Source organism: Erpetoichthys calabaricus, chromosome 7 (assembly GCF_900747795.2).
Source record: "Erpetoichthys calabaricus chromosome 7, fErpCal1.3, whole genome shotgun sequence".
NCBI classification, from domain to species: Eukaryota; Metazoa; Chordata; class Cladistia; order Polypteriformes; family Polypteridae; genus Erpetoichthys; species Erpetoichthys calabaricus.
This window is the reverse complement of record NC_041400.2, coordinates 186,189,760-186,205,396: the sequence shown is the minus strand read 5'-3', so window position 1 is coordinate 186,205,396 and position 15,637 is coordinate 186,189,760. Positions and strand designations below refer to the sequence as shown.

General features: G+C 40.0%; 1 protein-coding gene across 1 annotated transcript in view; it reads right to left on the bottom strand.

Annotated features, from left to right (window-relative positions):
- chrna6 (cholinergic receptor, nicotinic, alpha 6) overlaps nt 1-14,337 on the bottom strand; it is a 76,127-nt gene extending 61,790 nt beyond the window's left edge. The window contains exon 1 of the mRNA XM_028804599.2: nt 14,177-14,337. Coding sequence (XP_028660432.1) covers nt 14,177-14,234 — 58 coding nt within the window. The 5' untranslated portion in view covers nt 14,235-14,337. The remainder of the gene's footprint in view (nt 1-14,176) is intronic.
- Nucleotides 14,338-15,637: the final 1,300 nt, after the last annotated feature.

Genomic DNA, 15,637 nt, shown 5'->3' with positions numbered 1-15,637 from the left:
AGCCCATTGTGGCACTTCCTGTGTGATTTTGGGCAATACAAAAATAAACTGTATTGTATTGTATTGTATTGTATAGATAGATAGATAGATAGATAGATAGATAGATAGATAGATAGATAGATAGATAGATAGATAGATAGATAGATAGATAGATAGATAGATAGATAGATAGATATGAAAGGCACTATATGATAGATAGATAGATAGATAGATAGATAGATAGATAGATAGATAGATAGATAGATAGATAGATAGATAGATAGATAGATAGATATGAAAGGCACTATATGATAGATAGATAGATAGATAGATAGATAGATAGATAGATAGATAGATAGATAGATAGATAGATAGATAGATAGATAGATAGATAGATAGATAGATAGATATGAAAGGCACTATATGATAGATAGATAGATAGATAGATAGATAGATAGATAGATAGATAGATAGATAGATAGATAGATAGATAGATAGATAGATAGATAGATATGAAAGGCACTATATGATAGATAGATAGACAGAGAGTGAAAGCACGATAGATAGATAGATAGATAGATAGATAGATAGATAGATAGATAGATAGATAGATAGATAGATAGATAGATAGATAGATATGAAAGGAAATATATTATAGATAGATAGATAGATAGATAGATAGATAGATAGATAGATAGATAGATAGATAGATAGATAGATAGATAGATAGATAGATAGATAGATAGATAGATAGATAGATATGAAAGGCACTATATTATAGATAGATAGATAGATAGATAGATAGATAGATAGATAGATAGATAGATAGATAGATAGATAGATAGATAGATAGATAGATAGATAGATAGATAGATAGATAGATAGATAGATAGATAGATAGATAGATAGATAGATATACACACACACTATAGTCTGTACACACACCAGAATGACTAAAATGGAAGAAAATTTAAAAAGAAAGAACATTTCTGATTTGACAGTCCCAGCCCCAGGGAGTCATTTTGCAGACATGTTGGTGTTGGTATAAAGGAGCCCCCGTCTGTTTCTGCTGAATGATTTGTTGGCTGAAAGTCCTCAGTGCTGGTGTGTCACAGAGAGGATGTGCAGCATTATTCATAATGGCACTTAGTTTTGTTTTAATTCTGTCCTCCTCCTCCTCTACGACCTCCAGGGGGTCCTGAGTGCCTCCTATAACCGAGTCTGCCCTTTTCATTAACTTGTTGCTTCAGTGATGTTACCAGCCCGGCACAGTACAGTCTTTGTCTTCTTAGAGAGTCAAGGCTGGGGGGCTGTCAAGAGGCAGGGCCTGTTAAAGTCCACTGTGGCACTTCTTGTGTGATTTTGGGCTATACAAAAATAAATTGTATTGTATTGTATAGATAGATAGATAGATATGAAAGGCACTATATTATAGATAGATAGATAGATAGATAGATAGATAGATAGATAGATAGATAGATAGATAGATAGATAGATAGATAGATATGAAAGGCACTATATAATAGATAGATAGATAGATAGATAGATAGATAGATAGATAGATAGATAGATAGATAGATAGATAGATAGATAGATAGATAGATAGATAGATAGATAGATATGAAAGGCACTATATAATAGATAGATAGATAGATAGATAGATAGATAGATAGATAGATAGATAGATAGATAGATAGATAGATAGATAGATAGATAGATAGATAGATAGATAGATAGATAGATAGATATGAAAGGTGCTATATGACAGATATTATTTTTAATTTTTAAAATAAACTTTATCTGGCACAATAAGAAAACATGAACACATCAATAGTATACAGTTAATAAATAAATAACTTCACAAGAAAATTGATTATATTTCTCCTTCACTACTCCCCAGTACACGCCTCCTACCCCACACACAAATTTAAATAATTTTCCTTGATAAATAAATAGATACATATGTTAACAAAAAATCTGTATTTTTAACTCCTCCACTGCTCCCTTGCACACACCTCCTACACCGCATGTTAAGTCAAATACACGATTTCAGTAAATATTCAATACTCAAAATAATCCTCCTAACATTTATCATGACAATCATATACCAGCTGTTCATCATTATTCCAAATTGATTTTTAGTTGCCCCTCCTCAATGGAGCACAGCACCCCCTTCATTCCCCACACTTTTTCAAAATGTTCAGTATTGCATGTTGTCTTATAATATGTAAATTCCAGGTTTCTTCTCAAAGTAATGTAAAATTTGAAAATAAAGAGCACATCATCTGGTAACAAACTGTTTGTTATTACGGCTTTTTAAAATGGCTAAATTTGCTTGCCCAAGTAAATAATTTTAAAGTTTTGATTTAGATTTTTTTTGTTATATTTCATGCCCCAAATAAACCTCTGATCATTAAATGTAACATTAAATGTTTCACATAATTTCCAAAAGTACAAAAACAGATTTTTCATTCTCATAAATGATGAACAGTTTCTTTCTCCCCACAGAAGGCACATTTGTCACTCATACTACTTTGAATTTTATGTAAAAACATATTTGTCGCATAGATAGATTCCAAGCCCTGTACCCGTGGCCCCCAATATAACCAGGGTGGACGCCCCCCTCGTGGTCTGGAGGAGGAATGAGCCTTCCTCCTGTCTTTCTGGGCGTACCGGCTGGGTGCCATCCCCAGCCGCATGCCACAATAGATAGATAGATAGAAGTTGGAGTCAAGAAAATATCAAAGTCATTGAATATTCCTTGGGAGTCCAGTTAAAACACTCATTGAGAAATGGAGTGTGGCACAACTGTAAATCAGCTAGAGAAGGCCATCCACCAAAACTGAATGATCCAGCAAGAAGATGGCGTGTGAGGGAGGCCACTAAGAGATCTATGGGAACTCTGAAGGAGTTACAAGCTACAGTAGTTCAGATTAGAAAGACTGTGCAGGCATGAACTGCTACCCGGTGCTTCACCAGACATGACATTTCAGCTAGAGTTTGCCAGAAGGTACATAAAAGACCCTGAAGTCAGCTGCAAGAAGGTTCTAAGCTCTGTTGTGAACAAAATTTTTTAGGCCATCAAACTAAACTCGTAATCTTAAATACATTATCAAAATCACCTTATGAAGCCTGGTGGTGGTGGCGGCGTCAGGCTGTGGGGATGCTCCTCTGCAGCAGGCTCGGTAAGGTTTCTATGGGTAAAATGAATTCAACAAAATCCAGGGAAATCATGGCCGAAATCCCGAATGCAGCAACTCACAGGGAAATGCCAGAGAAATAACTTGATACTATTTATGAGAAACCTGCACCTACAGAGAGGATTTGTTTTGAAGCAAGACAACAAGCTCAAGCATAAATCTAAAGTGACACAAGAATGGCTTTAAAACAACACTGTGAATGTTCTGGAGTGGCCAAGTCGGTGTCCAGATCTCAATCCAAGTGACAATTTATGACTGGATTTGACAAAAGCAGTTCACTCAGGATCACCATGACACCGGACAGAGCTTGAATAGTTTTGTAAAGACCAATGGAGAAAAATGGCAGTGTGCAGATGTGCAAATCTAATCACACAGTCACACAGACTGAAGGCTGCGTTGGTTGCCACAAGTGCGTCTAGTAAATACTGACCTGAAGGGCGCAAATACTTATGTGATCAATTATTGTATGTTTCACATTTCTAATTAATTTAGATCATTCTTTTCATGTTGACATTAATCGTCTTTTTCTGTTGATCAGTGGCAAAAAAGCCCAATTAAATCTATAGGGATTTAAAGATGTATAACAATGTAATGTGAAAACCTCCAACTTTGCATAGCACTGCATATGGTGTGAAAGTGGGACGAGGAACAATCAATTTATTACCCTTGTTAATGTCCCCCAGGCCACTAGAGTGCACTGGGGGCTAAAATCACAGGAGTATTGGGGAGGACAGACCAACAGCCACTTGGGATGGCTCCTCAGGTGTACCAGCAGACCTTTCAGTGCTGGCTGGATATCTTGGAGACAGTAGCGAGGGGGCCTTACCTGGCCTGGGCAGTCATTATATGTTGGCCATGGAGCTGGGAGAAAGTCATTGCTAAGTGGCAAGTTAAATACTGTAAAGAACGCTGGAGGGTAAGCAGAGCGTCCGGAAGATTTTTTTTTTTTGTTGTTGTTTAATTTTAAGCCCCTATGTGTTTATGGACCATTATTTTGAAACGTTCACCTGCTTTGGGTAAAAAATCCTTTTTTCTTTTGCCACTTCTCTTCTTTCTTTAGTCATCACTTGGGTTTAGAGACAAAGCATGAGCGCCCCCTATAGTCCACATTGGCCATCACCCTCCCTATTATGGCCATTCCCACACTGGATGAAATGTCCCACACTTTTCCAGTGATGGCCCTGCTGTCAAATCTTTGCTTCTCTCAATAGAAGATCTCAAGTGTTTATTTTTTCTCATTGAGTACACAAGCACAGGACATTTTACAAAGCAAATTTAAATAAGAGTGAGCTGCAGACTACTACTACTACTAGTAATAATAATAATAATAATTTTATTTATATAGTGTCTTTGCTATGTTGTTAGGAACACTGATTCACTTTTTCAATTTAAAGGCACCATGGTTTGTTCTACTCTTTCCCATCTCGAGGAATCTGCGGTCACTTTCTGGTCCAGTCTCCCTCTATGTGGACTTGGCACATTTTCCACAAGTCCCAAAGACTGTTTTCAGGGTTCTACAGTGTCTATCTAAAGGTTAATTTGGAAAGTCTAAATTTGATGAGTGAGTGTTACCTATAATGGACTCTCATCCTGTCCATGGTTATTACATTTAACCCAAAGCTTTTTGGACTCCAGCTCACTGTGGCCCTGGTTTGAGCCCAGTAAATCCATCCATCCATCCATCCATTTTCCAACCCGCTGAATCCGAACAAAGGGTCACGGGGGTCTGCTGGAGCCAATCCCAGCCAACACAGGGCAGGAACCAACCCACCACAGGACACACACAAACACACCCACACACACTAGGGGCAATTTAGAATCGCCAATCCACCTAACCAGCATGTCTTTGGACTGTGGGAGGAAACCGGAGCGCCCGGAGGAAACTCATGCAGACACGGGGAGAACATGCAAACTCCACGCAGGGAGGACCCGGGAAGCGAACCCAGGTCCCCAGATCTCCCAACTGCGAGGCAGCAGCGCTACCCACTGCGCCACCGTGCCGCCCGAGCCCAGTAAATCTATTATTAAATTCTATACTGAATTTTATAGTACTTTTTTCCTTGTAGCAAATATTCCATACCTTATCATACTGTGCGCCATCTTACCAACCCTGAATGAACCAAGAAAAATGGCCTTTAAAATGAAAGTGGAGGGTCGGGGATACCACACTGTTTTTGCACTGTGTGCAAACTGGAAAAAAACACCAGTGTATCTTAATTCAAAATAAATTCTGTGTTTAGACAAAAGTGCCAACAGACGCTTCTCAAGTTATGTGACAGTTCTATTCTGGAAACCATTTCATAACTAGAAATTGACCCCACCTTTCACCCTACAGGCTGAGCACACCTGTGTACAGCAACTGAATGGAACACCAAAATTTCAGGGAACATCTCTCAGATATCACCTCTTAATCTCTGTTTGCTTATACTGAGAAGGAGTTGAACCTTTTCACTTTGAGCAAAATGGACATTAAAAGGTGACATGACTGGAGTGTTTAAGTAATGAAAGGAATCGGTGCAGTGGACCCAGGCTGTTACTTTAAGATACATTCTGCAACAAGAACACAGAGACAGGGCGGCATGGTGGCGCAGTGGGTAGCACTGCTGCCTCACACTAAGGAGACCTGGGTTCGCTTCCCGGGTCCTCCCTGCGTGGAGTCTGCATGTTCTCCCCGTGTCTGCATGGGATTCCTCCCACAGTCCAAAGACATGCAGGTTAGGTGCATTGGCGATCCTAAATTGTCCTTAGTGTGTGCTTGATGTGTGTGTGTGTGTGTGTGTGTGTGCCCTGAGGTGGGCTGTCGCCCTACTCGGGTTTGTTTCATGCCTTGCGCCCTGTGCTGGCTGGGATTGGCTCCAGCAGACCCCCGTGACTCTGTAGTTAGGATATAGCGGGTTGGATAATGGATGGATGGAACACAGAGACACATTTCTTAAGGGCTCTTGACAATTGTTAGATCAATATAATATAATATAATATAATATAATATAATATAATATAATATAATATAATATAATATAATATAATATAATATAATATAATATATGCTGGGTGTAACAGAGCAAGATGCAGAGGACAGGAGGATATAGAAAAGATGATCTGCTGTGGTGACCCCCAGCGGGAGCAGCCAAAAGAAGAAGAATATAATATAATATAATATAATATAATATAATATAATATAATATAATATAATATAATATAATATAATATAATATAAAAGGTGCGGTACGGTGGTGCAGTTAGTTTGCTTCCCGGGTCCTCCCTGTGTGGAGTTTGCATGTTCTCCCCGTGTCTGCGTGGGTTTCCTGCCACAGTCCAAAGACGTGCAGGTTAGGTGCATTGGTGGTCCTAAATTGTCCTTGGTGTGTGTGAGTGCGCCCTGCGGTGGGCTGGCGCCCTGCCTGGGGTTTGTTTCCTGCCTTCCGCCCTGTGTTGGCTGGGATTGGCTCCAGCAGACCCCTCTTGTTTCAGATAAATAGTGGGTTGAATAATGGATGGATGGATAATATAAAATCCAATGTCTGTCTGTTTGTCTGTCTGTCCGCTTTTCACGAGAGAACTACTTAACAGATTTAGATCGGCTAATTTTCTATAATTTTTTCTTTTGAGCATTCCGGTTGATTTTGTGACCTCTCTCATCGCGCTAAATATGATAGTTTGTTTGTGCTTTCAATTTATTTGCATAAATTCGAGAAACACACATCGGACTGAGGGTCATGCTCCAGCCTCGGGGCGTACCTTACCTCTGCTTAGCTAGCAAACGAAAGAACTACTTAACGGATTTAGATTGTTTTTTTTTCTATAATTTGCTTAAACATTCCGGTTGATTTTGCGACTTTTCTCATTGCGCTAAGAGTCATAGTTCACTTGCATGAGTGATATATTCATGCTAATTCCAGAGAGAGGCTGTGGAACGAGGTGGGGAGGGGGAAGCGTGATGTCAGGGGTGGGGAGCTGGGCACTCACGCGCCAGCCTGCGTTCGAGCCCCTCTTCTTCTGTGTTTTGGACTCCGCTTAGCTAGCAATACCTGTTTGTTTGTTGATTTTTAAAGTTTGTCCCGTTCCACTACTACGCGGGTGGAGCTGTGGGGGACAGCTATCCATCCATCCATTTTCCAACCCACTGAATCTGAACACAGGGTCACGGGGGTCTGCTGGAGCCAATCCCAGCCAACACAGGGCACAAGGCAGGAACCAATCCCGGGCAGGGTGCCAACCCACCGCAGGGGGGACAGCTAGTATACTATAATATGACATGACTTCAATATTGATGCTAGCTTTCAGACCTCAGTATCGGTACCAAAATGGTTCAGAAGCAAATAACAGGTAACTCCAAAACCCCCTGTCTTATTCCAGCCTGACTGGTGTGCCACACCATCATACCACAATACATACTGCTTCCCTCATGAAGCCCTGAAGCCCCGATAGAAATGAAGCAATAAGGGGTCCTACGTGAATTCAGGCCCGGCCTTAGGCATAGGCGAAATAGGCGACCGTCTGGGGGGCCCCGGATCGACGGCGGCCAGGCCCCCGGCCCGCCCCTCCCCTCGCATGTTTAAATCACGTGGGCCAGCGGGGGCTTGTCCGTGTGGGCGGCTCCGGGCGAAAAAGGGACGCAGGGTGATGACCTCGTAACGTTACAAGAAAACGTCTCCTTGGTCTAATTTTCACGCATTTCGTAGAGCTTCCAGGGGGCCCCTGGACCCCCCTTTCGCCTAGGGCCCCATAATACCTAAGACCGGGCCTGGTGAATTCCCAGTTGCACCCCACTACCATCATGTTCTATCAACGCCTCTTACTTTCATTTTGTGAAGTCTACAAAATGACGGACATCATGAAGTCCTTAACAGCCTGAAGTAATGGGGGTATGGGAGTCCCACGTGAAGTTCTGATTGTATCAAATCAATAGAGGAGGGGAGTCTCCCATAATGTTCTAATCGTGTCAAAGCATGTACTTTCATTTTGTGAAATCTATGAAAGGACAGATATTTTTCCAACACTGCAAGGTGGCTCTGAGGCTAGGGATCTGCACTGGCAATCGGAAGGTTGCCGGTTCGAATCCTGTAAATGCCAATAGGGACTCTGCTCTGTTGGGCCCTTGAGCAAAACCCTTAACCTGCAATTGCTGAGCGCTTTGAGTAGTGAGAAAAGTGCTATATAAATGCAAAGTATTATTATTATTAATGGTGAATGCTGACCTTTACTTCTAACTTCAAAAATCCCGAAACGCCAGAACTGTTTATTTTTCAAAATTTTTTTTTTTTTTGCAGTACTTTTCCAATACCGCTACACAACACAAAACCTACACTTGACCAACGAATAATGCGGAAAGGCAGAACTTCGACTCAAAGGGTCAAATGTAGTGTTAGTTTCTTGCTTTGGAAGTGCACTGATTTTTCCATTAGTATCCTCTTTAATAAAATCCCTTTGTGCGTCCAGGTGTCTGTGTGTGTGTGTCTTCTGGTGAAGTGTGCATGCGCGGGGCACGGTGCGATGCGCGATATTACTGTCAGAGAAAGTTAGAGGCGTTTTACGGAAATACAAGCCAGTATTACTGTCAGAGGAGATTAAAGGCATATTACCGACGCACACGCCTTTATTACCGGCAGAGAAAATTAAAGGTATATTACGAACATACAAGCCAGCGGACGTACAAGACAGTATTACTGTCACAGAAAATTAAAGACATGAAATACACGGCGGCAGCCCATGAAGAACGGTCAGCTCAGCAAGTAAACATCAACAAAAGAAAGGCTGAAAGAAAGAAAAATACGACCAACAAAAAGAATGAGGTCAAAGTCCCTTGCCATTTAATACAGACTGTTCCTACTAATGTTTATGCACTACTGTTCTAGCGCCTGTTATTGTAACGGGCTAAATGACTAGTCTATTTAATATTATTCTAGCAAAAATCATGTGTTTTGCCCAATTTGAACATACAATCGGATCGATGACGTGTGGATTTTGCAATACGAATAATGTGAGGTTATTTGTTCTTTTTTTCCATAGACGTATTCCACATTGTTTGCCATTGTACAGCACTGGACACCATTGACTTATATCATTCATTCTGTATGATTAAAAATTTTTCTCGGCCATCACTACAAACTTCATAGGGTGAGTAACGTATAAAACAAAAACAAAATCAGTGCTTGTGGCAGCAGTGCCGGCACCTCTTCCAGTTTCAACATGGAGTACCAGCAGATTTCCTTGCCATACTGGATGTGAGGACAGGCACCTCTTTGAAAATCTTCAAGGGCGGACCCAATCCCCCCAATCAACTTCCACTGGCTCATGATAATCGATCCACGTTTCTGGCACCTGTTTTTACACTGGAAACTCTTTCAGCATCATCAAGGGTGAAACCAATCGAATGTTGACGTATCCCACTGTCACCATATCGCAATAAAAACAGCACTGCCGGAAATTTACTTCCAATCCTAGCACTGTAAAAATATCTCACTTGTGAGTGGAATATTGTTTTAAAAGGTAAGAACACCATCAGTAGCTTCTAGGCTACTTTGTGCGATAACCTTATCACACTAATTATCCTGCCCTGCATGCCTTTTTGAACGTGCCAGGTAAACAGATAAAAACACCGAAAACAGAAGAGAAGAACAAGCAGGCTGCAAAGAGACAACAACCGAGTGGGGATCAGACACAGGAGTTGTGAGGTAGCAGCGGCAACCAGTGTGCCACCTCCTTTAAAATAAGTTACCTTATTAAAAGTTAAAAGCATATTTCTTATTAATGGTATAAATGATGTATAATCCACAACTAAAACGTTACTAGATTCATATGCCTGGCGGGCAGTGTGACCTCATTATGGCGGCCTTGGCCTTTACGGCAGACTGCAGTTTGTGAGATTCAAGTACTGAGTGAGCAACACTGAGACAGGCCTGTTTCCTTCACTCTTCATTCTCTACACCCCTGACTGCAAATATAACAGCAGGTCATGTCACTTGCAGAAATTCCCAGATGATTCTGCACTTATTGAGTGTATTGATAAAGAGGATGAGCCAGAGTAGAGGAGTCAACGTGGAGAACTTTGTATCTTGGTGCAAAGAGAACAGTCTACAACTTAACATCAGCAAAGCCAAGGAACTGATTATTAACTTTCACCACACCAAAAGCCACCATGTCTGGTCACTGCTCAGAGAGTGGATGTAGAGATGGTGCACTTCTACAGGTACTTGGGGGTCCACATCAACGACAGATTGGACTGGTCTTCCTTAGGAGACTGTGCTCCATGAATATGGGAAGTGACATCTTTCACATCTTCTACAACTCTTTAATGACCACTGAGATCATATACACTGTACTGTGCCGGGCTGGTAACGTCACTGAAGCAACAAGTTAATTAGAAGGGCAGACTCAGTTATAGGAGGCACTCAGGACCCCCTGGAGGTCGTAGAGGAGGAGGAGGAGAGAATTAAAACAAAACTAAGTGCCATTATGAATAATGCTGCACATCCTCTCTGTGACACACCAGCACTGAGGACTTTCAGCCGACAAATCATTCAGCAGAAACAGACGGGAGCTCCTTTATACCAACAGCAACATGTCTGCAAAATGACTCCCTGGGGCTGGGACTGTCAAATCAGAAATGTTCTTTCTTTTTAAATTTTCTTCCATTTTAGTCATTCTGGTGTGTGTACAGACTATAGTGTGTCTATCTATCTATCTATCTATCTATCTATCTATCTATCTATCTATCTATCTATCTATCTATCTATCTATCTATCTATCTATCTATCTATCTATCTATCTATCTATCTATCTATCTATCATATAGTGCCTTTCATATCTATCTATCTATCTATCTATCTATCTATCTATCTATCTATCTATCTATCTATCTATCTATCTATCTATCTATCTATCTATCTATCTATCTATCTATCTATCGTGCTTTTACCCTCTGTCATTCTATCTATTATATAGTGCCTTTCATATCTATCTATCTATCTATCTATCTATCTATCTATCTATCTATCTATCTATCTATCTATCTATCTATCTATCTATCTATCTATCTATCTATCTATCTATCTATCTATCTATCTATCTATCTATCTATCTATCTATCTATCTATCAGGGGGAGCAAAGCCGGCCTGGAGGTCGCTGTACAGGCCACCATTGGCTCATCGGGTGGGGGATCTGCAGTGGAGGCTGTTGCATGGCATTTTAGCGGTCAACTCCTTTTTAGCAATTATTAGTCCTGGGGTTACTGATAACTGTCCCTTTTGTGGTGCGAGGGAAACCGTGTTTCATTGTTTTCTGTTTTGTATGAGACTTCAGCCTTTTTTCAATTTGATCAGACATCTAATTGTTAGATTGGGTATTGTATATAACGAGGTGGGCTTCTTGTTTGGGTGGAAGGTAACAAAACGAACAGGGAATAACGTCAACCTGGTGAACTTCATCATAGGTCAAGCAAAATTGACGATATGGAAAACCCGCAGAAATAACATCAGTGGGACTGGGCTTCAGGATACCATTGGGTTCTTCAAAAAGTTATGTAAGAGTAGAATCTTAGTGGAGTTTAATTTTTATAAATGTACAAAGAATTTGGAAAGGTTTAGGGAAGTTTGGTGTGTAAATAATGTGCTCTGTGAATGTGAGGATGAGGAGTTACACTTCATGTTATAATTTTTTCCCATAATTGCTTAATTAGTGTGTTAGGAAATCTTTAACTGGAAATGTTTCTTTATTTGTTATATAGCACTTGTTTTTATTTTTCTGTATATATGTTTTGTTGTTTGGGTGATGTTATATACTGTTTTTAACAATTATATCAATAAACGTTGTTTTTAAAAAATAAAAAAATATCTATCTATCTATCTATCTATCTATCTATCTATCTATCTATCTATCTATCTATCTATCTATCTATCTATCTATCTATGTTATACTGCCTTACATATCTATCTATCTATCTATCTATCTATCTATCTATCTATCTATCTATCTATCTATCTATCTATCTATCTGTTATATAGTGCCTTTCATATCTATCTATCTATCTATCTATCTATCTATCTATCTATCTATCTATCTATCTATCTATCTATCTATCTATCTATCTATCGTGCTTTTACCCTCTGTCATTCTATCTATTATATAGTGCCTTTCATATCTATCTATCTATCTATCTATCTATCTATCTATCTATCTATCTATCTATCTATCTATCTATCTGTTATATAGTGCCTTTCATATCTATCTATCTATCTATCTATCTATCTATCTATCTATCTATCTATCTATCTATCTATCTATCTATCTATCTATCGTGCTTTTACCCTCTGTCATTCTATCTATTATATAGTGCCTTTCATATCTATCTATCTATCTATCTATCTATCTATCTATCTATCTATCTATCTATCTATCTATCTATCTATCGTGCTTTTACCCTCTGTCATTCTATCTATTATATAGTGCCTTTCATATCTATCTATCTATCTATCTATCTATCTATCTATCTATCTATCTATCTATCTATCTATCTATCTATCTATCTATCGTGCTTTTACCCTCTGTCATTCTCTCTATTATATAGTGCCTTTCATATATCTATCTATCTATCTATCTATCTATCTATCTATCTATCTATCTATCTATCTATCTATCTATCTATCTATCTATCTATCTATCTATCTATCTATCTATCTATCTATCTATCTATCTTATTAGCCTATTTCAGTGGCTTACAAAACCGAAGTGCAGCTAAATTAGAAAGTACAAACTTACACAACTGAGAAAATCCATTTAAAGTACATTCATTTGCTAGTTATGCTTAAATGTACATTTTGTGCTTTTTCGGTTTTTTTTCGTCAAAGTGAGAATTAAATTAAAGATTTACTCCCAGATCTCATTTGCTGGATGTGTATCTAACTGTTAGGCACTTGCGGCTTTTAAGAATGCAATTCTTTCTGTTAGCACACCCGTCAGTCTCGAATATTGATCGGATTCAATAGCTCTGCGTATAATTTCACATTACAATAAAGCCTTTAATGCCACGTCGAAACGAAATTTCAACGATGAATTTGTATACTTCATTGGAAGCCACGTACGCTTGTGAAAATCAATTCTTTTTTCAATACAATTAACTTGTATTTAGCGTTTTTTGCGGTGTCTGCAGGTTTAGTGTGTTTCACATATTGTTAAAAAGCATTACCTGGTGAGGTATTAATATCTTATAAAAAGTGGCTTCATATGTGTAAGCACCATGTTAGAAATCTGTTTAGTCTTCCCTAGTCATCTGCGTTCACACACAACTCTTAAATTCAAATAGTATTAATGATGCTTTACTTTTGTCGGATCTGTTAATAAATTCGCCCTTATATTTATTAATAAAACTTTAATGTTGTCCTTTCTGGTTTTAAAGCAACACCGAAGAAAGTCGAACAGCTAACGGCAAAGCGGCGCTGACACACCGCACGTGATCCATAATTTATCTGAAATGATGCAGTGCTCCGCTAGGTCTTTATATTCGTAAGACTCGCGGAGCAGTGTTCTGTCATTTGCCCCAGTGGTAAAACGACATCGCCAGTAAGACTAAGAGAGACCACAATCCAAAGCATAAGCCTCAGATAAATTCTCATTAAAGAAAAATAATATTTGAAAACACGATTGCTAGCTAAATAAACTTTGATGTAAAAGCAGTCTTGAAGTGAGCGCTGGAAATGCACCATTAATGCTTGGGGTTGTATTTTATGTATTCTTGCCACTACATACAAATAAGGATCCACAATAAATGCAAAGAAAACACAGGACTGACAGCTTACACTCCCACCGTCCTCACCCTCCCACCCACTCTTTTTAACACTCCGTCTCCCTATAGGGATTAAGGCGCCCAGCACGCATAAACTAAACCGCATCTGTCTGCCAATCTGTCCGTCACGGTGACCAGTTGCAAGTGCAATCGGTTAAAAAAAATGATAATAAAAGCGCAAGTCTATCAGTCTTTTCTCCGACGAAACAATCTTACCTTTCACGGAGACACAGATGAGTAGCAGAAGTAAAGTGTGCTGTCCGGTAGGCTTCATCTGGCGTATCCAGTTGCCGGTAATTTGCAGGCAGGAGAAACAAATGCAGCCTGGCTATACGCGAGGCAGACAATGCGCTTCCTGATACAGAGCAAGTTCGTGCTGTCCCGCTCCAGCCCCCCCACCTTCTCCTCCTCCCCTCGCTCTCTCTCTCTCTCTTTCTCTCACTCACTCACTCACTCACTCACTCACTCACTCACTCATATACGGAGGCAGAACAGAACGCATAATTCACGTTGCAATAAATATCTGATTATTATAAAACAGCCCACGGATAACTGCAATCCTACCTGGATCAAGGACTATTGGAGCAGAGAAAGAAAAGAGGGACGGCGAAGGGTTCTGGATGATGAAGAAGACAGATTCCATTCAAAAAAAAAGTTAATAATGAACCTCTCTGAACATGAATTCAAAACTCAACTTACATGCAGGAACAGGGTCCTATGTGTCATGCTATTTTCTAACCAGCTTCATCCAGACCAGGATTGTAGGGGGTGATGGAGCTTATCCCAGCCAGCATAGGGCACATGGCAGGAAGAAACTCTGAGCAGGGCACCAGTCCATCACATGGTGAACACACACAGCCACACTATATATATATATATATATATATATATATATATATATATATATATATATATATACAGTAAATATTTATATAGTGATAGGTAATAATTCAAGAGACAGATGGATACAGAATGGAGACAGGAACGGAAAAGAAAACAAATGGCCAAGAGTGACATCATCTCGGGGGATCCAGAAGTGACGTCATTGATGTGAGCCAGGAGTGATGTAATTAAGGTAAACAGGAAGTGATGTCATTGCGGTGATCCTGGAAGTGACGTCACCTCGACAAAGCCTGAAGTGATGTCATCAAAGTGAGCCAGAAGTGATGTCCTCGTGGTGAGCCCAAAAGTGACGTCACCTCGACAGAGCCAGAAAGTGACTTCATCAAAGTGAACTGGAAGTGATGTCATTGTGGTAAGCCCGGAAGTGACATCATTAAGGTGAACGGGAAGTGATGTCATCACGGTGATCCCGGAAGTGACGTCGCCTCGACAGAGCCTGAAGTGACATCATCAAACTGAGCCAGAAGTGATGTCATCGTGGTGAGTCTGGAAGTGACGTCACCTCGACAGAGCCAGAAAGTGACTTCATCAAAGTGAACGGGAAGTGATGTCATCGCGGTGATCCCGGAAGTGACGTTGCCTCGACAGAGCCTGAAGTGATGTCATCAAAGTGAGCCAGACGTGATGTCATCGCGGTGAGCCAAAGGAAGTGATGTCATCGAGGTGAGCCAGAAGTCTTCTGGCTCTTTCGAGGTGACGTCATCAAAGTAAGCCAGAAGTGGCGCTGTTTCAGGAAAACATGGAGGTTGGATTGATGAAACCAGTGAGTTACAG